The following is a 26,382-nucleotide window of genomic DNA, read 5'->3' as shown; positions in this document are numbered from 1 at the left end:
AAGAGTAGAAGAAGACACAAATGGTCATTTCTATGGGCAGGATAACATCCTGTAAGGATCTGTGGTCACAATTGGGACAATGTCAACCATGTTTACAATGACAGGAATGATGTCATGAAAGACGCTGCTCACAGTGGTACCTTGATGATACACTTGCTGGACACCTGTATGCCCACAGATACTGAGCCAGTCATTTTATTATAGCAAGAATAAAGCCAATTCAAAGGGACAGTTCCAACTTTTTGGCGCTTTGAGCAATGCAAGCTGAGTGCTGCCTTCCCTTATATTTGAGAGAAGGCAGACATCTCTACAGCCAATACCTCCAAAGCTGGACAACTCACCAAAACAATCTAGATGGATAAGTAGCACTACAGGTAAGAGAAAATGCAAATATGTATCTTTGCTTTTTGGCTAAACTGTCTCTTTAAAGCTGAGAACATTGTGCATTCATGTCCACTTTGGCCTGTACAGTTTCCCAGTGTTGTGAGGGAATCCAAATCATTATAGCCAAGGCATGCAAACTACAAATGAGACCTGGAAACCACACTGGGCAGCTTGTCACATCTAATTTGGATAATCCTTTGTTGAGACTCCATGTCCTATCAACTTGGTACACTTTTGTTACAAAGACGTATGTGGAGTTTAAAGTGAAACTCGTGTCTGTAGATAGTCAATGTCTGGGCTCATTTTAGGGAAGGATTTTCGATTCAAAATGGGACCAAGGATTCAAAAAGTTTATTAGTTACACAAGGAGAAAAAAAAACATTTTGAAGCATTTATTTGACAGCCACAGTACAGGCTACTCAGTGCAGAACTAACCAAACAAAGAGTTGCCAAAATAGAGTTGCTTTTAAGAAGAATGGGCAGGACCACTGTCATGTGAAGAATGCAGACATCGTACTTCAGTTTCTTTAGGACAGAGTGACTCCACTACCTTAGACAGGGAACGCTGTAACAACAAGACACAGGAGTTAAAATAACATCTTTAAATGTGAGGGTCGGTGCCATCACTGTTGTCCCAGGGAGTTCAGCACGGCTGGGGTTTGGCACCGAGTCGTCCGCAGCTGTCAGACTCCAGGTTTCCAACGACAGTGTCAGATGAGCTGCGGTAACCTAACCTGGCATTCCTTTATGGCCCTGGGAACAACAGCATGAAGAGTGTGCTTCACAAACCCAGCTGTAGTTTTTAAAGTAGTATGAATACAGGCATGAATGTTTTATATCAGTATTTTGAGCTTCAGCGCGGAAATTACTATTATAAATGTTAAAATAATTTATTTTCCTCATTAATCTAATCTAATCTATCTACAGTGAGCTGAACACTAGCAGACTTAGTCTCAGCATGATCGACAGAGCAACATATGGCATCAAATGCAGCACGGAAAGGTCAACTGGCTACCATGGTAATATTAGCACAACTATCTCTTAAATAGTTCGAAACTAACGCAAGCTCAGTTTCCAACACTGCAATAAACCTGGCCATGTTGATATATCTATGATGTTAAATAGGAGACAATAATAGGAACAGTAGAAAATAGCAGGTTATGACATGGAATCAAAGCCTTGAATTGTTTCGTATCTAAAATGGGTTTAGATCTGTTCAGTGAACTTAAAGTTGTTTCAGGGTTTGTTTACTTTTTGCTACTTTGCAAGTGGTGAAATGCAACCTCATTAAACCTACCTTTGAGAGTCGATTTTTAGGTCATTAAGTTTTTCTCTTAATCATTAATTTAAAGCACACATATTCTTTTTTCAGGAGGGACCTGCTTGCCACTCATAAACTTAAACAGCTGGGAGGTATGCAGCACAATCCTGTGAGCTACTCTGCTGCTTCAAGTTTAAGCGCATTGCTCAAGGGCACTTTTCATTCACCACTTCATATTTCCTAGTTCTTGTGTGTGTATTAGGGTTAAGGCGATAGCAATGCCATCGTCAATCACCAATGGCCGACCGTCACCGGCTACTAAGCCATGTACCATCGTAACATTGTGATTTAAAGGCGCCCCACCAGAGAGCGCAAAAAACCCACCAGTGTCTCCTCAGAGTTGTTGTAGAGGAAACGTTGTTGGTGTTTGTGATATGTGGGAGAGAAAATGAAAAGAAGTGTGTTGCCGCTGAATGCACTAATATTATGTCCCGTTTATTTTTCTTATTAAACCTGCCCAGTCACATAAACCCAAGATGCTTCGTTAGATCAGTGGCACCGGTGTTTCTTTTCTGCTGGCCACTGTTAGTTTGTTTCTCTCAATTGTGACATTGTTAATTGTGTTTGCTTAGTTTACCTGTCAGTGCAGCTAGCCAGCCAACTTTGCTTCATGTTTCTGAGGCTGAACTTGGCTAAGTAACAGACATTTTAACACTTGCCAGGTAGGGATGTGAGTATGTGAATCGGCTGTGTGAGATCAGTGGGCTAGAGTGACAGTGGGAAACAGGAACAGAGGTGGATACAGTAGAGTGAAACAATAGGCAAATTGTGCATTGAGTGTCTGAGGGGAGACACTGCCTCAAATTCAGGAAGATGTGGTAGCCCCCTTATTAGCAATGCCATGGTCCATTGCAATGTTTCACTGTGGACATCGCCCAACTCTACTGCATATTCAAACTTCCAACTGTATTTCCAGATTTACATATAAGCCTCAAACTGTTATTACCTTCGCCAAGGAGATTATGTTTTCACTCATGTCTGTGGTTGTTTGTTGGTTGGTTGGTGTGTCGGCAGGATTACATAAAAACTACTGAATGGATTTTTACGAAGCATGGATGAAGGATGGGTCTTAGCCTAGAATAGACCACGATAACGTATTTAGTTGCCCAGGATCTATGGGTAAGTACAATTCGATGCAAATCCTAGAACTGGTGATCTTAGATTAGTGTTCAGCAGTTATGGGTGGTTTCAAATTTAGAGTGATGCTGGGCTATCAAGTTTGATATTGGATTAGGCTGATTGTATCAAAGGTGACTGATGTGCCTTGGAGAAAGTATGAGCTCTACTGAGTGCCATTCTAGCTGATAATGTGGCCCACAGTATCTTATAATAGTCGAGGCTGGAGCAGTAACCTGTCGGGTTTTTTATGCCATTTCAGAGAAAACGTTTCCAATCTTTACCGACATATTTTTCAACTTGGGCTGAACCATAGCAATAATAACAACAGGGTTTCCACCGTGCTGTAGTAGAAACCTGTGATTGTTGTGTCATTTATTCTGGTCCTTGCTTACATAGCAGTGTCAGGGGAATAGTGAGTCATGTAAGCCTGAGGTAGTTTATGTCACTTTGGAGAGTAACATCTGTGAATATCTGCCTGGCATTCTATTAAACCAAATCCCATGTTTACCCGGGTATTATAGGCAAAATGGAGATTATTATCCGATTCCTGGGAACTTGGTTACAGTAGAGAGCAATGTCTGGCTCCTGTTGCATCCAAAATTGCTGTGATTAGGACACATAATCCAGCGTCACAAGGGAGTAACCACAATGGCTTGAACATATTCCACCTGACATTTAGTTCAGCCAGATCTCTGATTGGCACTTGATTAGCAACTAATCCATGTCATTATCTCCTTCAGTGAAATTAGTTGGGTAGAAAATGGTGTCGTAAATCACAGAGGTCTGAATTGCGGAGGGGGCTTTGATCAGTGTACAGCTCTGACAAGTGCAGCGAAGAGAGAGGAAATATGTTGTTGCCATGGATACTACAAAAAAATAGGTGAGAGAGAGGGAATATATGGCTTAATAGTTTCAGGAATATGTTTGGTTTTGTGTGGAAACTGCAACTCCCAGCGTGAGAGAGTATTGATAAAAGTTTTAGTTCCTCTCACCTGCCCACAAGAAGTGTTGGCCTTTGAGATCTCAGTGGATCAGCAGGTAATGCCCTCATAGGCAAGAGGTTTAGGCCTCCCCCAGTATGAATGAGTATCTATTCCCCTCTGTTAGATTATGGACTGATATTCAGACTTCCTCATATCCTTCCAGGTGGAATCCAGCTCACCCCTCCTTACTCCCTCCCGCCTGCCCACCCCGTGCTGCCTCCTCTGGCTCCAGTCCTGAACCTAACCCTCAGAGGAGCAGAAAATAATTAGGAGAGAAAATTGCAGCTGACACTATTTCTGAAAAGCAGGGTATTGTAATGAGAGCAGAGCAGGTATTCATTGTGTCTGAGGGAGCGATTGAAAGCCCTTGGTTTTTCGGGCTGCCTGGGAGAAGCCCGGGGAGAGTAAGCAGAGCTTTGCTGAGTCCCTTAATGCATGTGGGAACGGAGCCTTGAGAGGACGAGGCAGAGGTGTCTTCAACAATGGCAGGAGCCAAGGTTACAGCTGAGTAACTAATTCAAACTGCTCCAGACTGACACACACACTCACATGCACACGCACTCGTCTCCTTTGTCTCTCTCAATATGGCTCCCCCTCTGTCTCTTGCTCTCTCCTTGTTCCCATTATGGGTTCAGAGGGATGCCGTCCAGCCACTGCTCAAAGTTATCTTCATTAGCTGAGCGGACTTGCTAGGGTGGGTGCTCGGGGAAGCTTTCTCTGAGCAAGGCACTCAGAGAAGATGAATAAATGTTTTGTCCCACATAGGCCCAGCCTAAAGCAGTGGCAGCCTGCAAGGAGAGATAGATGAGGTATTAACTGTTATATTTTTCAACAGAGGGCTGAGGAAGCCCAGCAAAGGGGTGGACAGAAGCAGATGCTGCCGCCTGAATATTAAGCCTGTTAAATGAAATGTCCTCCATAAAGAAGTCTTAACAGGAGTTGAAATATAGGCACAGGGAACCTCCAATTGTGCATCACAGAGCTGGGCACATGTTCATCTTTGGACTTCAGCCGGGAGATGAGAGAGAGAGGTTGCTTTGATCACCTTTCAGTGCTGTGTTGCAGGTGCATCATCAGGATAGGCACTCTGTTTTCTTTTAAGCATTTGAATATGATTATTGCATCTAATTGGAGTGAAATAGGCAGACATAATGGCATTCAGGAGATCCATTGAAGCTACTCAAACACATGGGGCTATGGATGCTAACAAAACTTCATTACACACCTGATATATACTTTAAATGAGTAACTGCAAAATTTCAGTTGAATATTTTCACCTGATAATTGAATTAAAAAGCAGATAATCAGAATTACCTGTCAAACTTGTGATCAAAATGCTCAAAATACAGAATTGTTTATGATAGTCAGAGTAACAGGAGAGTGAGATGACATGTCCTCCTTTCTGAAGTGAATGTAAATGCCATTCTTAGTTAATGAGAATCTGAGGCTGTCTTTGTACTGTTGCAGGCATCCATAATGTAGGAATCTGCAGGGAATCATGCTGAAATCCCACTTAAATGAGAAAATAAATTAATGGTCAAATTGCATGTGGGTCATATCTCCACTTACGGAAACTCAGATCTACTTGTACTAGCTATACTAAATATTGGACATGGAAAAATGTATTCACAATCAATTTTTTTTTTGCCCACTATGATTGAATTTGAAATTACAAAGTACATTTTGAAACCTCTCCCAACCTCTCTCTATATATCTTTTGCTCATACACACAGCATTACACACACATTCTACCCACGATGCATCTGCGGCACTCCACCCATTCCGTGAAGCGGCCTGAGTAAAGCAGGTAAATTAAATCTGTAGCGGTAGCATCCAAGATTCTGGCAATCAGCCACATCAGTTCAGCATCTTCTTCTCCTGTTACCGGCACTGTGAACAAATCTCCAGCCTTGTAGGGAGTCGCTGACTCTAGATGAACAGTGACACACTCGGTAGCATCAAGAAAAAAGATTTTCACAGTCACTGTAGCTTATGCAACCATGAACAGGAGGAGCAGTGAAATGGAAGCTGAAACTATTATCTGCAATCTTATTCTTCGGCTACTGAGAAGAAACACAGAACCTGTGTGCTGTTGCTCGCTGGGTTTCTGAAGGTGCTGATAGGTAAGAGCTCAGCCATGCCTGGTATTAAGGAGAAGGAAGTGTCTGGGGGGACAGACTCCTACGGGAAAACTGCAAACTGGAGGAGGGCATTATTAAATTCAACTTGGCTGGCTTTATATGACCATGAATAGATAGACATGGTATGCTTTACACCTGTTTGAAAGAGCACTGAGAATATTTTCCTGCTCTTGAGCTATCTCTCTGTCATGATTTCAGGTTGTAACAAGGTATTGCTTTAGTCAAGGAACAAGGAATACAAAGAGAAATATTCTTTGTATTGATCAGTCTTCCGAGTCTTTAAATTTCTGCTTGACCAGTGCAGTGCAGCACATTTACACTATACATAATCATATTTTTGCACCTGAAGGACACCCGAAAGAAAAACTGAATCCAGATGGTGTGTTTGACAAGTGATTGATTCTGCTTGATCAGCCAATGAAATGACCATGGATATCTGAGCATTTAAAGTTTAGAGTTTTCATCTGTGGTGTAGAGGTCATGTGATGTACACACTTCAGTGTTCATTCATTTTGTTCTTCTGAGCTTCTTTTCTTCAAATCTAATAATTCAAATATCAGAGAATAAATACCAGATGTGCAATGTTACTCTGTGTGCTGTCCACATAACGTAGCATCATGCGGCCACAAAACAAAGCACCTTTTTTCCCGGAGCGCAATTGCTCTGAGTGCTTCTAGTTGAAAATCTAAATTTTTCAGAAAGGTGCTGAGGTTGTCACTGTTGCTCTGTTTTAGGCAACCAATCATATATTAGATTGGACGGGACTTGTCATTTGTTACCCCATTAACCAAGACAATAGAATAGAAGCCTCTTCTATCCTGAGATTAAAGAGACAGAAACTATCATATTAGAGACAGTAAAGGCCATTTGTTGGAGCAGACCGTCCAGACACCAAATGTTGTTGAACTCATTATAGGCTTGTTGTTAGCTGTGAAGTCAACCGTCTGTTACCACAGAGTTAGTAAATGTCAATCAAAACCAAGTTTTAATGTTTTTTTTCTCAACCCTTCAACCCAGTGCTCCCAGCACTTTTCTGCTATAACAAAACATTATTATCGACACCAGCCTTCAGAATGAACCTGCTGCAAGAGAGCCTTAGAAATGTTTAAAAACTGCACAAACCCACAGTATTCATCATAGCCCTTATGTGAACTTTCTGTTGGTACCTTTGTTGAATATCACATTGGGAAGGAAAAAGTGTATTTTGACCGATATATATCCAGAGGGATGAAAGCCTAAACTCAAAGGGTTTTAATGCAGAGATTACTATATTATAACAAATACATATGCAAAGACTATATATAAAATAAGACAGCAAGAAAAGAAAGTATTAATGAAGGATTAAAGATTTTAATTAAACAGCTATATTAGAACTTCACAACAACTCATCAAACTTTAATAATGCTGAAGCCTGGGGTAACCTGATCAATTCACCCTAATAGGCAAATACTGAACACTGACAGTAGGAATGGAGACATTAGAAAATATTGACTGGCCTGTCAGAGTTGCAAATGCAACATCACTTGAACACATTTAGGTGCTTAAAATTTATTTCAGTGCTGTAACAAAACAGTAAAAGGCAATGTTTTGTTATATGCGAGTGTGACTTTATGTGTATATAAATGAAAGGCATGCTTATAGAGCTTTCAGTTCAGTCTGTGCATTTAGAAATTCATGTTTGCAAGATGTTGAGAAGCAATTATGATGCAAATAAGTGTGGCTGATGATCATGGACAATCTTGTTTGCACAGTGGATATTATAAAAATTCCAAGCCGACAGCCAGCACTACATCTGCTCTGTGTTGTGTTAAGTAGCTTTCATTGTCACCAGAGCGATACCTCCTCATATCCACATCACTGTCAGACTCGTGTTACTTTTTCGAAAAGCCATCAGGATTCGTCTCTGTCAACCGCCTGTCCCTCAGTCCATTAAAGATGATTGATAGAGCTGGAAAATCTTCCGCCCAGCTGTTGTCGTTGACTCATCCCTGAGAGATTGAAAGGAGCTCAGAAAAGGACCATCCCTCATCAAAAGACCTTTTGTCTGTGTTGATGATGTGAAGCAAAGTACATTTTTGAAGATAGCGTATAACTAATCTTCTGCCTTTTTCACAGTTTTTTCTTCGTGGCACTGTACGTGAATAATTATAACATTACAGATGAAAATAGTGATTAGAGTCACATTTTGTCTTTTATCAGGAATATAAATTTGGATTTCTCTGCTTTTAATCTCTTCCTTAGTTCTTTTTTTCTTCATCAGTTCAGAATATTTAAACGTTGGTTATCCTGCAGGCTATCTTAACTCTCCATCACTTTAGCTTTGATGGCTAAAGCTAGCTTTACAAAGAGAAACCAAAGAACAGAAGCGTCTGTTTGTCCAACTGCTTCTGTTATCCTCTAATGTCTTGTGAGGATTTTTACAGGACAACTTGAGGAGGATTTTATGATGTTTCAGTGTGATTGATAACATGCTCTTGGAGGGATGTCAGGCTTTCAGAGACGGATAATGTGGATTTCTATCTCTCTGCCTTCTTGTGTAAGACATGCCATCAATCAAGTGCATCGCGGCCTTAACCCGGTAAAATTAAAACCTTAGGGGGGCGGGGGAGGCCTGGGGTCTCTGTAGAACCAGGACACACACATCAACAGGGAGCACGACAGAATCAGAACACAGATCCACATCGTAACAGGCTCACCACAGAGAACAGGACGGATATAAGATTCCACCACAGGGCAGAAAATACAGTTAATGATCTCACTGTATATCGCTGTTGACAGTGGAGAGGGATTACGGGAAGAACAGTCTCATTTTCACTGTGTGTGGAGGCGTTATTAGATCCCAGCCCAGCTAATTTCATTCCTAAACTCGTCAATATTTACCAGCAACAGGCGCAGTGCACTATGGCAGAACCAATCTCCCTACAGAGACGGGATGCAGAGCTCAAGAGACGATTTTAGAGCCTAAAGATTCAGTAACCAGAATCAACCTCAGGAATATAATTTTCAGCTTGTTCTCGGCCCTGTTCCTGTAAACGCTTGTTTGTTTTGACATTAGAAAGCACACAAACCGCTAATTAGCTCTACTGGTTTGAGACATGTCATGCACCTGCTTTCTTATGTTTCTCCACAGGTAGGCCTTAACTTCTCTTTGTATGTGTGTTTCAGTCGATGGCTGCATACACAAAGCGGCAGGGTCCTGTCTGTATGATGAGTGCCACTCACTAAATGGCTGTGAAACCGGCAAAGCCAAGATCACCTGCGGCTATGATCTCCCTGCAAGATGTGAGTATCAGTAATTAATGTTTTTTTTTGTTTGTTCTGTAATGTGTGCAGCGGTGCCTTGCAGGAATATTTGCTAATCAAAATTGCTGCCATTGAGGGCTACATCCCCTGACAGTTAGTGAACATTACGATTTAGTGGTAAACATTAGAGGAGAGAAACATTGTACAATCCAGCATTAATCTATATTGTTTTTATAAAATAGCCTCATTTAGTCAAACCTAAGGCTCCTGAACCAGCTGGTGAACTGCACTGGCTTTGAACTGATGCAGAAAATCACCAGCACTGAACAAAATACATTGCTTTTGCATAGCTGCTGGATTTCACAGTGGATTTTATGACACACGTGTTCACATGCATCATATTTAGAAATTAGGTATTGCAAACTCTAAATCTACACTATGCACACACTCATACCTACATTTAATGACTGGGGTCATTACCGTCCAATCCAAAAACAGAGTTGGATGCTTTTAATGTCCAAAATAAAAACATTTTAATCATAATTTATTAGTTTTAAAAACTCATTTGTAACAAATGGGGAGTTGTTATTTGGAGGATAATTAATATGATTGGTGCTTGTTGTATGGCTGGATGGGAGTGTCATCTGCACACAAACAAAGACATTAAGGGAGCTATTAGTTGCTTAATTTGATTGATTTTTCATCCCTGATTTATTTCGTTAACGGATCGCATAACTCTTACTGTCTCGCCATAAGTGATCAGAGGAGGAACTGTGCTGTTTTCTTTGTTTTTATCTTCATCATTGGTGCAATTTTTTGTAAGTAAGTCTCCCAACGTTTGTGGTGTGTGTTTGTGTATGTGTGTCACCTTCTCCACGAACTGAACAACTTCTATAACACAATTTATCCGAGCTAATTTATTTAAAAACTTAATACATGTGTCACTTTCCTCACAAAAACTTGAAATGGAAAACACGATAGGATGGAAGAAATGTCACTTGGTGTAATTCGGTCGAGACAAACGTCCCAGCAGTCCTAACCTAACCCTGAAGGATTTCCATGAGACAGCCAAGAGAAGACATTGAGGCCCAGATGAAATTAGGTTGTGTTAATACGCTATGTCGTAAAGATGTCAAACAAATGGAGCAGATAAACTGCGAGTCAGTCTTGTGGGCAGCCAGTTCAAGTGTGTGCACGGCCAAAACAGGGTGCGCCATGACAATTTAATAACCTGCAATGTCACCTGGGAGCAATCACACTGCCACTGGGTACTGTTATTGTAATTATCTCTGGGCAAAACACCCTCTCTGTGCTGATAACTCGTAATAGATTGTGTAGTTCTTTACAGGGAACAGTCAGTTCTTTTTTGAACGTGATGTTATTTCATATTAGTGCTATCTTTACTTCCAGCCGGTATCATCTTCTTATCTTCCAACTCTGATCACTGTCACCGTCAGCGTTGTCTCTCTCGTCCACTCTTGGAAACTGACAGCCGCTTGACTTTTCTTTGTGAGCGCTCAGCTCTGACAAGAGATCTCACTCGTTTCCAAAGTCTATCCACTGTTTAGATTTTGTTCTTTTCCCATTAATTTCCTTCTCTGACTTATTTGTTCCACCTACAGACACATTATGAAGCTGCAGTGACTGTGAACAACAATCTATTCGGTTTATGAAATCTCAAATAATAGTCTGTCCACCCCCTCACCACTGAACAAAGTAAACAAACAAGGCAACGCACAGTTTTTACATTTTTGAATTTCCCTAAATTTGGGATGTAACATGTAGGCGTAGCAAGAAAGGGTAAAAGCCTTCAGTGGAATTGCAGTGTTTATTAGATTAATTGAAAGGTAATGTTATGTTAATGGACCAATGTGGCTAAAGGTAAATGCTTACAATAATTAAAATTGACATAGAATTAATTTTAATATTTGTATAATCAAATGATTAACTTCAGCAAACTGCCTCATATGATTATTCAGAATAGATGGATCATCAGGATAATTGACAGAGGTGGCTATTGAAACTACGCATCAATAGTGTTACATTTATAAAAGGCAATTAAAAAAGCTGAATACTAGCTTTTCTGCTCATAAACAGAAAGTGTTTTTGAAATAAAATCAGTCTAAATGAGAACTACACAGCTGTTTGTGGTGTTAGTTTCCACATCTCATTGTCTCCTCTGTCAAAAGAGTTAGACAACTGAAATATTATTATGGCCATAGTGGGTGTTTGGAAAATAAAGCATTTGGCAATGTTGTTAGCGCTCTAACAGATTGATTTTTGGAGGCTGTCGGGCGTCAAATGCAAAGACTTTTAAATTGTTAAACAACACTATCAGTCACTGAAGTGTCAGGATTCAATTGGTGAGACAAAAAACACATGTGGACTAACTTGGTGTTGTCCAAGAAATGTCACGCACATTTTTTTCAGATTATTAGTATTATTAGTATTAGTATATTATAGTAACATTTTAAATTCCTAAAACACATATTAATATTTTTGACATCATAGAAGATATGTATATTCTAAATGTGTCCACAACATTCAGTGCATGTGTTTCTGCAGGTCTCTGTGTACTGTACACATGTGGACTCTATATATTGTCATTGCATGCAGCATCGCCTCTGCTGACGCATATCTGCAGATGGTGGCTCGTTTACTCTTCCAATAGTGAGAAGAACACAGACAGATGGATCATTTACCATTTACATCTTGGCAAAGCCCAGTATTTCCAACTTGGGCATTCTTTTCCCGTTTTTTTTGTCTGAACGTTCGGCTGATTTGCACAATTTTCTATAAACACATAATCTCTCAGAGGATTGCTCTCTTCTTTGGGGACCCCCTCTCTGAAATCCATTCTACTGCATATAATTGGAAATAAGTAAATCTAAACCCTGAATAATGCAGAGCAAACTGTAAATCACTTTGCTTTTAATTAAATTTTTAGGGATTTAGACTTGGCTTCATATTGAACCCCCAGCAGTCATCTCATGACTTTGCCAACAATGCATGGAAGCAAGCCATCCATCATACCATGAATTTAGCCATTTCTCTTGATCTCACAGCATTTTCGGAGTCTTAAGTGTTATTTGGAGATATCACCCGTGGTGTATTATTGTATTTCATTCAACAAAGGATTGTGCTGGTCAATTTTGTTATTGTTGTAAGAAATGGCAAAATTGCAATTCAAACATGATACTCGAAACAACTGGTAAAGCAATAAAATGCTTCCTCGTGTCCTGGAAAACTACTTACTTCCCACTGGGGGAAGAACCGTTGATCTGAAATCAGAGTTGTCCTTGTTTGGCGATTTGATGTGCTGAGGCAATGGAAAATGACCCGACTAACCCACCCCATCTCAGCCCCCTTTTTTTTCTTCAAGACAAGAAAATTGCTCTCCATTACATCTCACTAAGCAGTTTAGGCTGTGAATCCCAGTGGCAAATGAGCCTTTCCTTGAAGAGGGCCAAGCACATGTGGGACTGATTATTATGGGGCTGGCCTGGGATTATTAATCAATGACAGTAATTACCCACCTACCATAGCGGAAAGACTCCAAAAAAACTGTCTGTCTGTTACATCAATATGACAAGGAAATTGTCTATTCACCCTCATGTTAGACAAGTTACTCATCTGTTCCTAGATTAATGATCAAATGAAAATACGATGTCAAGTGTAACGAGCTAAGTCACATATTTATGACTATACTTCAGTTGCAACAATTACCATGATTGTTCCATCATTGGCATTCAAGTTTCAGTATGCACTATACCTAAAACATGAACAAATTATTATTTTTAGGTTAACCACCAAAGAAGAATAAAGCTTTAGACTGCTGTATGTTGGGCCACAAAGGAAGTAATCGATAAGTTTGATGCTCTGCAGCCAGACTTATGTGTTTATTTTCAATCTCAGACCATCAACAACCTACTTGTTTCTTTACCACCTGCAGTTATGTGCCATCTTTATGTATTAATGGTGCTCATTATACTGTGTGTATCCTTGTCTCTTGTACAAGGTCCAAGGTTCATTTATTTATCATTTACAACACAGGGTTGTATAACAAAATGCTGATTTTAGTCCCTTTATGCTTCTCACAAACCAACAATTATATAAATGAATGAATAAATAATAAGTCATAAAAAACAAAACCATTTTTATGGTGCAATGCAGATGAAGACTCTCTCATCCTGATTTTGCATAATGTCTCACAGACACCATAAAGTCACCTGTAAACATTTACTTTAGGGCAGTTTTTGTTGTGAAGTGCATTTGCAGTATTTTGTCTGATAAGAGGATATGTGATGGTTCCAAAAACTGTCTTTACTCTCACTGGATGAGATGCAATGAATGAGTTGAGAGCTATCCAGCACGGTTCCTTTGCTGGCTCAGGTACTTCTATCTGCGAGCACAAAAAAACATTTGTTTGGTGTTTTTATTTGTGCCATTTCCATTTTGTGTTTTTTGGCCAGGCGTTTGAGAACATTAAACAAACAGGGAAAGTCGGCACAAAAAATGTGGATAGTGTGATATCAATGGCTCCAACATTTTTCTGAAGAGAAAGGAAAGTAGAATCAAAAGAACCCTTTGGAGGATTTTTTTTTTTCTTCACACAATCATCCCGAATATCAACATCGATTTGCTGGATAATATATTTGAAACGTTGTTATTTATTCCATGGTACCAAACACAGCTCTGATCTTACACACTATATTTGTCTTTATTTTATCCTTTAATCAAAAAGCGCCATTAAATACATCATAATTTATGAAGATTTACTGCAGCTGCTGCAAACAACGGTGGTTCAATTAGTTAGGCAGACGATTAATTGGAATACATTTATGAAAATGAACAAAAATAATAACTCTATCTCTTCTCCTACAAGTGACTGAATAATAATACTCTGCAGCTGTGTTATTGTTTTTGTTTACTGTACATAGCAAAACACCCTATTTACAGTGTGAGACGAGGTGTTATTGTAATTTAAATGTGTGACACATCTGACGATGATCTGCAGTGACTCAGCTCTACAGAGTCGTCTGAATTTTTATCGTTATTATGCTGGTCCACAGGTTCACACTAATAACGTTTAGCAGAGACCTCGCGGGTTAATCTGCACTTGCACATTTCAGCCCTAGCTGTCACAGCAGACCTAGAAGGTATTTAGAGTTCAAACCAAAGGTCTGCTTGAGAAAGTTAATGTCCCAAAGGAACTTTTAGATAGACGTTGGGTGTTTTCACTCTCCAGCTTCATCTGAAATCTTTTTACCCAGTTTTGTTTTTCTCCCCAGGGCTACTTGAGATTGACAGTTCAAAACGTTTGTAGTGTTTATTGTTTTGCTTCTCTCCCCCTACACATTATCCACTGAGCTCTAAGTATATGCTTTAAATAATGAATCATATTTTGATACAAGAAGGAAGGGACAACATTTTGTGTTGTCGCGTTGCTGTCATAACAGTGGCCTGTTTCTATTTTAATCTTTGTTAATTAAATGTGACAAAAAGTTTCTTTCTCAACCATACACTTATCAAGAAGAATCAGCTTTACTTTTACATGTATGGAACACTTTGTTCAGCATGCACTATATTAATACTGTATTCATTTTAATCTCTAAAATGACTCTAATCTCATTGAGCAGATAAACAATTCGATCTGCTATTTTGCTAACTGGTTTCTCAGAGAAATTGTGCTCATTGGGATTCATACAGAGCTACTTTTCACTCTGACTTATCAGTTCTAAGGTTATAGAGACGCTGGCAGACCTTTGATTACACTCTAATCTAAAACGGGATGCTAACTGTTTTAAGCACACTCAGCCGGCTCTGTCTCTACAATGACCGGTCACTCTTCAGCACTTCTCCAATCTGCACTTAAGCTTTAGAAGAACAACTCACAGCTCTGACATTAATTTAGTTATTGCTTACTGCTGCCACAAACAATTAATCTATACACAGTCTATAACTATGATTATAACAAGGGGTGTATTCCCTTTAATGACATTCTGTCTCTGCTCAACCTTGTGCACAAGACACTGAGAATCTTTTAGTTAGCAGCAATGCATTTCTTTGGGAGAAACTACAACATATATACTAAGTATTAACTTAAACGTACTATGTGCCAACTTTTAAGACTTTTGCCTGAATTTTCTTGAGATATTTTAGATGCTGCTGAAACAGTGTCACAAGAGTTACCAAGCGAAAAAAGAAGGTCATCACTGTAACCAATCAAGGTCATGCAAATCCACTCATGAGGCTTTATGGCATTACATGATCATGATCACATCATGACTCTTTCAACTAAAACTCTTGAACAATATATAACAATGCATTAAATGTAAGTGTTTTCCAAGGCAATATATTTGAAATGTAGGTTTAGAAGGCTTCACATACAACCAGGTCAAGTACAAAGCAATTCATTATCAGCTACTAGTAAGTAGAGTTTTATAAATGATTTCAAAAGTGATGAGAATTTCAAGTAGTGCAATTGGAAATTGACAATCAGACTATGGAATCTAGATCAGTACAAGGATCAGTGGAGTCAGTTCCTCTGTCAGTATCGGCATCAGATACAGATATTGGATTGCATCGTCCCGACTCTACTGAAAGCAATAAACCGAACAGCCAGAGACCCAGACACAGTGTTTGATTCAGCTTCAGTGGAACTTCCAGTATCGTAGTTAGACAAAACACCCGAGACGCACCCCAGTTCAGTTCAGCTGCTTCTTTATCTACTGCTCCCTTTCAGTACAAAATGGGAGTCTCTGGTGTTTACTGTAACTGCACCTGTGCTAATAATACTAATCATCAACTGGTGATAAATTCTGCTCCCTGATAGTGTGAGGAATCTTTCCCATGCCCTATTTAATCTGGGAGACCAGGCCGTCTGTTCCGTCTCTCTCCACTCAGCAAACACAGATAAATCACAGCAGAGTACCCACTATTAGTAAATGACATAGAGCCCATTCTGATTAAATTACCCCCTTGAACATTATCATTCTGCCGAGCTTGTGTATCGAAGCACTCTCTGCCCCATCACATTGGACAGCCCATAATCTGTTAATTTGGGTACAACTTGTTTACAAGGAAGGATTTAATCTGGTTGAGGAGCTGCTTTGATCAACATCTTTTACTGTTTTGCCTCAAGCCTGTGACTGTTTATTCTCATATGTCTCACTTCAGTATTTTAGAAACTATCAAAACACCTTGTTTTCAGATTGACCACCATAAATCCTTTTCTTTATCCACTGTGTTTTTAAAGGTTGTCATACTCCCGGGGGGGGGGGCATTGCATTTGCTTGGGCCACAGGAGGGCTGTAAAGAAGAAGCTGAATGATGAAAATAAAACATTTTAGGAGATTTTCATGCAGCAGCAGTGCAGTGTTGTCATTGTTACCCTTGCTTTTCACAAATGAAATGGCTAACACAGCAGACGGCTGAACAGACTGTATTTTATCTCTACATAATGGATCAAATAGATGCAGTGCGACTGTTTCAAGGTGTGTTTTCCTCCCTCACTTTGTATTCAAGGCTGGAGTGAAAGAAGTCCTTTGTTGTAGTAGATAAATCAGTGGGGCTTAACTCAACCCTGGTGGTCACCGCAGTCCCAACCAGACTCCGTGCTAAGTCAACATCTTCTCTACTGCTCACTGTTAGCACTCACATCATAAATGTCACTTTGTCACTTCCAGTGCTCTCCACTTAACAGACGAGGTCTACCTCTGACTTTCTCAGACAGTTTCGGTTGTTTTAGTGTTTTTGTCAGTCACTCAGTTTGTCTGTGACTTTTTATTGTCATAGTTTTAAATATAAAAGTTGTACTTTTGGTGTAATAGTAGCAGCAGAAATACTATTAACATATTTACAAATTTACAAGTATACCATGTTATCTTTATTATTAAGTAGCAAATCAAATAAAAGAACAAAACAATAAATTGAATCAAGGTAAGCAATATTGCACAAATGAACAGTTTTTTGAGAAATAATAAGCCTAAAATGCATAAAAGATAATGGTCAGACCTTGCTGTTGGGATGAAATTTTAGGCTGTTTGTGATTATAATCTCCAAAATCTCCAAGATGAATTAATGATTGAATAAGTTGAATATGAAAAGGAAGATCGGATATCAAGGAGAGGCCAGATGTTTTTTAGCATTATTTATGAGAGAAAAAGTGCCTCTGCTCCACCAGACTAATCAACTCACCCTCTGGCTTCTCATTGGCTGTAATGGTTGGACTCTCAAGGAACAGAACAAACCTAATTTCACTACTCGTCTGTAAAGGCCCGAGTAGTCCTCTAAGTCCCCCTCTTTTCAGATATTTGTGTTTCCTTTGTTGGCTAGCCTGTCAGTCTTCCAAGCCTCTTGAGGACCGGAGTAATTTGGTAATTTTGCCTAAACGGTGATACTGTAATTATGTGGCATCAGCTGCCTAGCTGTCAGTGAGACGGCCAACGGTCATTCATCACCAGGAAACTAGAGGGGGGGGACTGGCATCTTGACTGATTGGGTAAACACTAGCAGAAAGAAAGTGTGGTGGTCTCACCCAAAAAAATGGCTGAAAATTGGAGGTGAGAGGCCTTTGGAGTAATGGGGTGCAGGAACAGCTACAGCCTGTGTGGTGGGTTGGTTGTCTGGCTGAGATTTTTTTTGGGGGGGGGGAAGACAGCAAGGCATGCCTGAGCCCGGGAGTGACAGTGATGCATCAGGAGGGGGCTTGTGGGTGGCAGATGAAGTGGGACCACTGGAAGGTCAGGTTTGAAGTGGAATGTGGCAGCAGCTCTAATGCAGTCCTGCCTTCCCATCTGTCCACGAGTAAGCCTGGCCTAATGAAGGCTGTCGTTATAAAGGGCTCATCACCCAGTGGTGGCACATTTACACACACATACGCACGCACACACGCACATTTTCACACACACGCATGCACACACACACACACACACACACACACACACACACACACACACACACACACACACACACACACACACACTGCCAAAGTCTTTGTTGTTGTTGTTTTTTTTAATTTTTGTTTTTATTTTTTTAATTTTGTTTTTATTTTTTTAATTTTGATTTGATGTTGAATGGTAACAGTAACAGGACACATTGTAGTTACACCGTGGTTGGGAATAACAGAATATATACAAAATATTCAGCTATTTTACCTTACCTTAACTTTTCCCAGATACTTCAACTGATGAAGCAGTCATAGTCAACCCTATCACCAGAGTAAATGTAGGCAATGTACGTTTTTGGCAAACCACAGACATGTTAAAACTTGATTGCTTTTTGTTGAAACATCATATTTTTTTAGATTCAGTTTTATGTTGTGACAACACTATGCCTATGATATGGTTAGGTTTAGGCACAACTCAGTATCCTGACATCAAAAACATCATGTTATTTTACAATAGCAATTGTCTTGTATGTTTTATTTGATGTGTTAAAACATTGCCACATAGATATTTTGATTCTAAACTATCTGTTATAGTTTGCCATTTCTAAACAAATATAAGATACTCATCATCTAAATGGCTAAGTTCCCGAAAGCCATCTCATTTCATAAAAAATAAGACAAAAAAAAAGTGGTGTGTGCACTTTGACCTCAAAGAGATATTTCAATTTTATTTGACATTTTTGCCACTATTTATAGCCTCACAGGAGTTCCTGAGCATAGTATCAATAGTCAAGTCTCACAAATGGCTGCTGAGTAAGGAAGTACAATATGACGTTACACCAGAAGTCAACATTCAAACCAATGTGGTGGCACAGTATATTCAATATAGGTGGATGTAGAGTAAGGCCACACAGTGCCTGACGATTTTAGTTGTTGTTACTGAACACCAGCCCCGCTTAATATCTAGCTATCTTTATTCAGATTCCATTAAATGCTGTCTTCACAGACAGCATGGTGGTGTTAAGCCGGGCTTCAGGCTCCCTGCTGCTGCGACCAGTACAGAACACTGCCACTCATTCCCCAGGGACAATAGTGCACAGTTTATGGGCAACACTAGCAAGTCTCCACTGTTGACAGTTGTGTTGTCTCGGGAAGAAAAGTTTTAATCTGATGGCTTTGTTTACCTCTCATCCAAGACTTGGGATAAAAACTAATTAAGAACAGGGAGTAACAGACTCCTGTAGTGCCATTTTCACAGCTAATTATGCATGAATACAGCCTGCCTAAATAGTTGCTCCCTAGTCTTTGATGTTCTTTTCACTAAATTGCTATGGTTACTTCCGCTCATTAGGCTTTTAAGATTGTAAACGTTGACAGGATTCGTATTTTTTTTTTTTTACATCCCATAATCTGTCTGCAGAATATATGAGTGGATGCAGGAAGTGGTAGCCAGTTAATTAAGTATATCTTACTTCATTCTTAAATATAATCATGTGACTCGTGAGTATATCCCAGGTTGCCATTCTTGGGTTTAATACTGTGAATTTAGACCTGTGCAGCGGTCCTTTAAAAACCATTAACCTCCCCATAAAAGTGCATATGGCTCTCTATAAACCCTAATGGGGAATGGGACCAATACACAGGAGCCTATGTGTGCTTTCAGGGGCACCGCTTTTGAGAAATACGGAAATGAGACTCCATAAAAAGGCAAATAAAACTTCTTTTTGATAACATTATGGTGTATGGTGGGGGTGTTTCCCGGATTTGTGTGTCTGGTATAAGTGCTGTCTCAATCAATATGTTCCCTGGAAATTAAAGATTGAATACCTGTGTGTAGGTTTTATGACCTGGGGCAGTTTGGATTTCTAACCTTTAATTCATTTATTTTTATTTCCCTGTTGTTGTTCACACCACATTAAATAAAACATTTCACGTCTGACAGTTTGGTTTTCATGGTGATTAGATAATTCCCCTCTATGATAATTTAGCACCTTACCACAAGACAGCATGGAGAAAACAATCAGACATGATGAGGGGGTTTTACTGTTGCACTACATAGTGTAAAATTGTACTATCATATGTTCTTGTTTAGTATTTAAAATATATTAGATTTGATATCCAATAATATCAACTGATCTTCAGAAAGACATTATAAGCAGGCTGTTTAAATACACTTTAAAGCAGTCTTGGGAAAAGTGAAGAAAATAGTCAATTATTGAAATTGCCTTTAGCAATTAAACATGTAATTGTTTCTTTATGTAACCACATATATCAAGGATATATTTTGCAGTCACTTTAAACAGACTATTGAGTGTAGTAAACCAGGACATGTTTGCTTATAAGATTTTATGACATATGTTGGCCCGGGGTGCCGGTGTTCCTGCCATCACACCGCTGCTGTTTCCCAGGTTGTTTTAAAGGCATTGCAAGGTGAGAAATGGCTCTGTGGCGAGTAGTTTTATGGTGATCACCTTGAGTCGTTTCTCTGGCCAGGAGACCAGTGAGTGTAATGGATCTGCTGGGAGCCCTCAGTATGGATTTATGAAAGTGCATGACTGGAGGGAAGGATCGGTCACCAGCCTCTGTTTTCTACAGACCGAGAGACACCCATGAATAACGTCAGAGAGCTAATCCAAGGCGACAAGGTTTTGCCAACTAACACACAGGGACTGTTTCTGGCAGGTGGTCCTGATCCACAAAGTTTACTAATCAAGCTTTTCTTGGGAACTCTTATAAGTCCAAAACAAAAGATGTTGAATTTTTAATTGGGAACAAGCCACTGCCACTGTAGCATTGCCCGTGAATGTATCTCTCTATGGAAGTTTGCAATCTCTTTTCTAAATAATTACCACACACAGGCACACATACACACACTTAATTCAGCATGTTATGCAGCTAGTGGCTGTGCACCGTAGGGGACCAGGACGTGTCGGTAAAGGTCCCCTCCATGTGCATGGTGGTTAGGTTGGCAGGGCAAGCAGGGGAGCGTCCGGATCAAGTTTCCCCCTCCTGCTGTCTAATTATTGACCCATCTGGTATTGTCTTTTCAATTGTTTCAATTATGATGGCACTGGTGTTGCTCAGCACCCTGGCGTCAAGGCATGCATAATTCATGTGCAACACCCTGGACTCCACTCAGAGCTGTGGGTTTGAGCTGAATGTCAATACCGCCTCATGCCCCCAGTGGAGCAGAGGGTTGTCTGTATTGACAGCGAGGCAGATAAGGAGAGCAAAAGCAAGTGCTGCCAAAGACAGTGGATAGTGATGCTATCAAGGAGCGATAGGTGGAAAGAATTTTGTTGTGTGTGCGTGTGTGTGTATGTGTCATTGAGAAGTAAGCTGTCTTCACAGCTTGCGTTTGCTGTCGCCTGATATGTGACCTCATTATCGTCACCCTCAGACCTTAAAATCAATAGTGTTCAATTACTCATGAACCACGACACTGCGCTGTTTACTAGGAAATTGGAGCCAACCAATGGTTAACTCTCACATCAGGGATTTGACTTCAGCACCCAAACCACCGCCTCCTTCACAGTTCTGTTCAGAGCCTTAGCAAAGGTAGAAGTCAATCAAGAGGAAAGGGTTCAGGGATTGTGACTGTTTATTAAGGGGCGTGAAGATGAAAGAGAGAAGAGGTCACATTTTTTGACACCTCGCTGTAATAGAGGTGCTGCTGGGAAGGCAGTACATGACATCTGTGAAATGTGTCATTACTAGATGCCACTGGCAATTGTTTACCCACAGATTGGAGCTCAGCAGATGATCAAAAGAACCTCATCTTGCTCACAGTAGAAGGCTTATCCACCACAGTCTTCTGACAAGACATTTTGCTATGACACATGAGACGGAGGAAAAATTCATGGCAATGCAGACGGCATGAGCACTCAAGAGTACCAACACCATCTGTATTGTTTTTAAAACATTATTTAACAGCTCAGAATTTTAAGCTTGTTATTTTTGTTTTTTTCCCCAGTTGAATTGGAGGTTTCTTTGCATATCCATTTTTATTTTCCATCATCATCATGGTCGTGAAAGACACATTGATTCAGTACTTGTGGACCCATGTGACTCATTCAGTATTCATATAGTGACCTCTCACAACACCTCACCTTCAATTGCAGAGGTGCTCTCATTCACACCGGCCTACTGGCCTTCAGCTCGGTCTCAGGTCTCCCTGCAGTCACACTAGATGTGCGCAGAATAAGCTGTCAGAGCCGTAACAAGACAGAGATTTCACTCTGCTAAATGCATCTCTGAAGACCTCGGCCTGCAAGAGCTAAATGATGCCTCTGCCTTCAGGGGAAAACTGCACACTGGGAATATTAGCCCCCCGCACCTCATTCAAGGACATTTGTTTAAGTGAAAAATTCCATTTTCTAGTGTGCTGACGTCAAGAGACATCAATGATAATGGAAATGAGAAATGCAAATGAATGTGTTTCAGCTTATATTAAAAGGTTCCTGCTGGTATGAAATGTGCAAAAATTGTGAGATTTAAAAAAATAGCCAGTATTTATTTCTGCAGCAGCAGAGGCAAGTTGACACCAATGATGTCAGTAATTAGGCTAATGAATTGTATTAATGCAATGTGTTCAATTAAAATGCGTAAATTATTATTTTTTATTCAGTTGTTTTACTGTTTGTCGTGTTAGCTGCCTATCTTGCCCTTTGTGGCTACCATTCTACAGGCATGTCAGGGACCTTGTTGACCTGGATTAAACCTCTATTCCTCCCAAACTGTTGGCATGTTGAGGCGGCACACAGCCGGAGAGTGTAGTCTGTGTAAATAAAGATAGTCTGTGTAGTATACTGTCCAAAAAAACTCTTTAGGTTAATGAGTGACAGGAACCAGACTGCAACTGTGCCATGACAAGGAAGTGGCTTAGAAAGACAACATATTTAATTGATGCTTTGATTAATGGACAGCTCACAGAAGTTTGCGTTTTTGTCGGGGTGTCTCTGTGCAGGTGACATTCAGGGTGTGGACAACGTGGACAAAAACATTGGTCTTTTCTATTAATTATGTAAAATGATTAAAAGTTTGGTCCTTTTCTGATTTGTGTTAATCATAACTAGTTTGTCAGAAATGACTTTTAGTTGTTGCAATTTTGACATTGGTCTGTGAGATATTTAGATCAGAGCTATGTCTTTTGATTTGTCCACACTGATCTATGGTTGTTTTTATGTGGGCAGAAGCTGATACTGTTGGGAGTGAATTTTTCAAAATGATACTGACTGTCAGTCTGTTTATTCTCTGACTAAAAAGGTGACAAACCTTTTTTGTTTGAATATGAGGCAGCATGTTGTATGAATTTTAACAAGGGAGGAATATTTTTATCTGTCCCTGTGTCTGAAAAATTCTCTGTGATATTAAGAATGTCTCTAGCTGGTGTTTTCATAGATATGTGAAAGACACATACTTTGGTTGGTGTGACATTTACTGCATGGACTGTGTGCACATGGAAGAAATGACAGGGAAGCATCCTGCCTGTAAAGCAAGCTTCTGAGTAGATCCACCAGTGAAGACTCTAATAAGCTTTACCCCAGTAGTTACTCATGACAGCAAGCTCAGACACACCACAGGAAGGCAGAAATAGCTAAAATATGGAGACAAGACAACCATTCCTCACACCATTGTGCTCACTGCTGTGGAAACATTATTTTTCTGTTGATGTAGGACACAGAGCCAGGCTGTTGTCACCCTCTCCTGGCATGGCGACACACGCACAGCTGCACACCCCACCCCTCTGCTCATCCACCTCCTGCTCCGGGGCCATCGATCGGGAGCTGTCGCACACTCTCAGGGGGTTGTGTGGGCTTCTTCCCTGGCACAGCACTGCCCTTCCTAGGTAGAGTCGCAGAGCGGCAGGGGGGCTCGGGGAATGGAGGTTGCAGTGGGTTGTTGAGGTGGTCAGGGGAATGTGGTGGGGGTAGTGGTGGGGTTGTGTGGCGAGCAGCTGCTTTCCTATGGATCACTTCATTAATATCCCAGGGCAGAAATTTGAGGGGCCGCTGCAGACTAATTAGCCCTGTCTGACCCTCGCATCTCAGAGAGGTCGCTCCTTTCCAGTTCCTGCAGAAGCAATCCAAAGCCAAGTAACCCCCCACCGCTTACCCAACTCACATCCACCGTCACTGTCAGGTTTTTTTTAAGAAAACAGCACAGTGACAGAGAAGTCTACCTCACCATTGTCTGCTGTGTTACAACTTGTGGAAAGTGAAAAGTTTTTGATGCCTCTTGTTTCATGATTAAAAGTTACCATGCTGTTAAGCCGTCCCAGGTCATTGCGTACCTGTCTTTTTCCGTCACTGAGTGTATGTTTGCGTAATGAGCGGTGTATGTGACTTCCAGGGGGCAGCAGGGACAGTGTAGCACAATGGGAGCTGTGTGTGTGTGTTTGGTGCCAGGATACAAGGAGCCATCCCTCATTAGTATCATCTGTTTTCCCAGATGGCAGGGTCAGAGTAAGAGGGAAGCTTGATGAAAGGACCCGTCCTGCAGGGTGACACTCATTCTGCCACGCAACACTCACTACGGCTCCCGGAGCCAAGTTCCCAGCTCTCACAGGTGATACTAGGGCTTTAGTGGGATTCACAGTCAGAGAAAGAGAGCTTCATGTTCTCAATCCGGCGGTACGGCCATGTACCCATGCTGCAACCTGATGAGTTTAACAAGAGAGATACAGACAAGAGGAGAAAAGTTAACTCAAGAAGGTGACATTTCAACTTGTTACTTGAAAAGCAGAAAAAAAAAAAGAATGCGAAAGAAAGGGTTGCAATTACTATGACACCTGCTCTTCTCAAACACAACTTTACCTCTCACCTAAAATATTTCCATCCAACATGCTGTAATGATTTTTCAATGGCTCATTAGAGTGGAGCCTGGGCCCCACAAAAAGCCAGGAAGCCTTGTGTCACGACTCAACGCTGTGAACGAAGGTGGAAGCTATCTCTGCCATGGCCTGTGAAAGATAATGAGTGCTTTCACATTTTACCTTGAAAACTCACCAAATAGCCCTTACACCAATTAAGAGCTTGTTTTTCACTGGAGTGGCCATTATCAAATCTGACCTTCCAATTATTTTTCTCATTTTCCTCCTGATTTTGTCACCCCGGTGTGCCTGGTCAGCCCACAGAGCCTCAGAGGATGAACAAGGAATGGGTAATGGTTCCCCAAGCTGAGATCCAACGACTGGAGGCACTGCCGCCATCGTGCTGCTATATCACTGTCTTGTTGTTTTCAGTTTCTCACTATTATCAATTGTGAATGACACACTTCACTTATCTTTTTACACAATCTGAGGTGGTTGAATTGATTTTCTTCTTCTTTTATTATTTCTGATAAGCTGAGCTAAACACAAAAAAATGTCTTAAAAAGCTGCACTCTAAGGGAGAAGTAGAGTGCTCACAGTTGGAACCCTTTGAATGTCTTCATTTTGTGCTGAATTCATGGACAGCTGTGGATGCCTACTGACGTACATTAAGAGAGCAGGCCTTTTGTTTGTTTAAGATCAGTTTCTTTTATTTTGCCTTTCATGCATGTGTCTGGAGTCCTGCTGCTCAGCTCACCTGATGGTGATGGTTGTTGAACAGCTGCAGCAGGGTCGCAAATCCTCCTATCTGTCATTGGATACTTCGTCTCAGCCCCCATATACACACTCTCTCTCTCTCTCTCTCTCTCTCTCTCTCTCTCTCTCTCTCTCTCTCTCTCTCTCTCTCTCTCTCTCTCTCTCTCTCTCTCTCTCTCTCTCTCTCTCTCTCTCTCTCTTACACACAGACACACACACACACACTTTGGAAAACACATATTATTCCACATGTTGTCAGTGCTGGGGACTAGGCAGTGGGGAGATTAAACCGTTTATAGTAAACAGGGTTAAAGACTTAAGGGTTAAATGCAAGCAGTGCAGGGATTTCAGTGATTTGGCAAAGTTTTTGCTGCTCAAATATTCATTTTGATTCAATAACACACTGATCATAGCAGGGTGTCGAGCTGAGGATTTGATGCCACCTTTTCATCTCTAGTTACCCCTTCTGCCAGTGTTATTATGACACCCCAAGTTATTTATTCATTTGAGAATCTGCAAAAACAAAAATTCTATACTTGGTACACAAGAGCAGTGATTTCAGCATAATCTAAATGTCCAATGACCTAATAATGAAATAACCGATATACATAGATAACTCCATTCACTCCATTTGTAAGACTGTTATACACTTAGAGAATTATAAGTGTATAGAATTTTAAATTGTCAATGACATGATGACACCTTCGCAGAAAGTATACACCGTGCTTTCAATG

The 26,382-nt window shown here is 40.5% G+C and overlaps 1 protein-coding gene across 5 annotated transcripts in view; it reads left to right on the top strand.

Annotated features, from left to right (window-relative positions):
* macrod2 (mono-ADP ribosylhydrolase 2) overlaps positions 1–26,382 on the top strand; it is a 432,177-nt gene that overhangs the window by 171,741 nt on the left and 234,054 nt on the right. For all 5 annotated transcript variants that reach the window (XM_073481704.1, XM_073481703.1, XM_073481702.1 and 2 more), the window contains exon 5: positions 9,114–9,230. In XM_073481704.1, coding sequence (XP_073337805.1) covers positions 9,114–9,230 — 117 coding nt within the window. The remainder of the gene's footprint in view (positions 1–9,113; positions 9,231–26,382) is intronic.

Source organism: Pagrus major, chromosome 15 (genome assembly GCF_040436345.1).
Source record: "Pagrus major chromosome 15, Pma_NU_1.0".
NCBI lineage: Eukaryota > Metazoa > Chordata > Actinopteri > Spariformes > Sparidae > Pagrus > Pagrus major.
The sequence above is the reverse complement of the archived record's forward strand: the minus strand, read 5'-3'. Positions and strand labels throughout refer to the sequence as shown.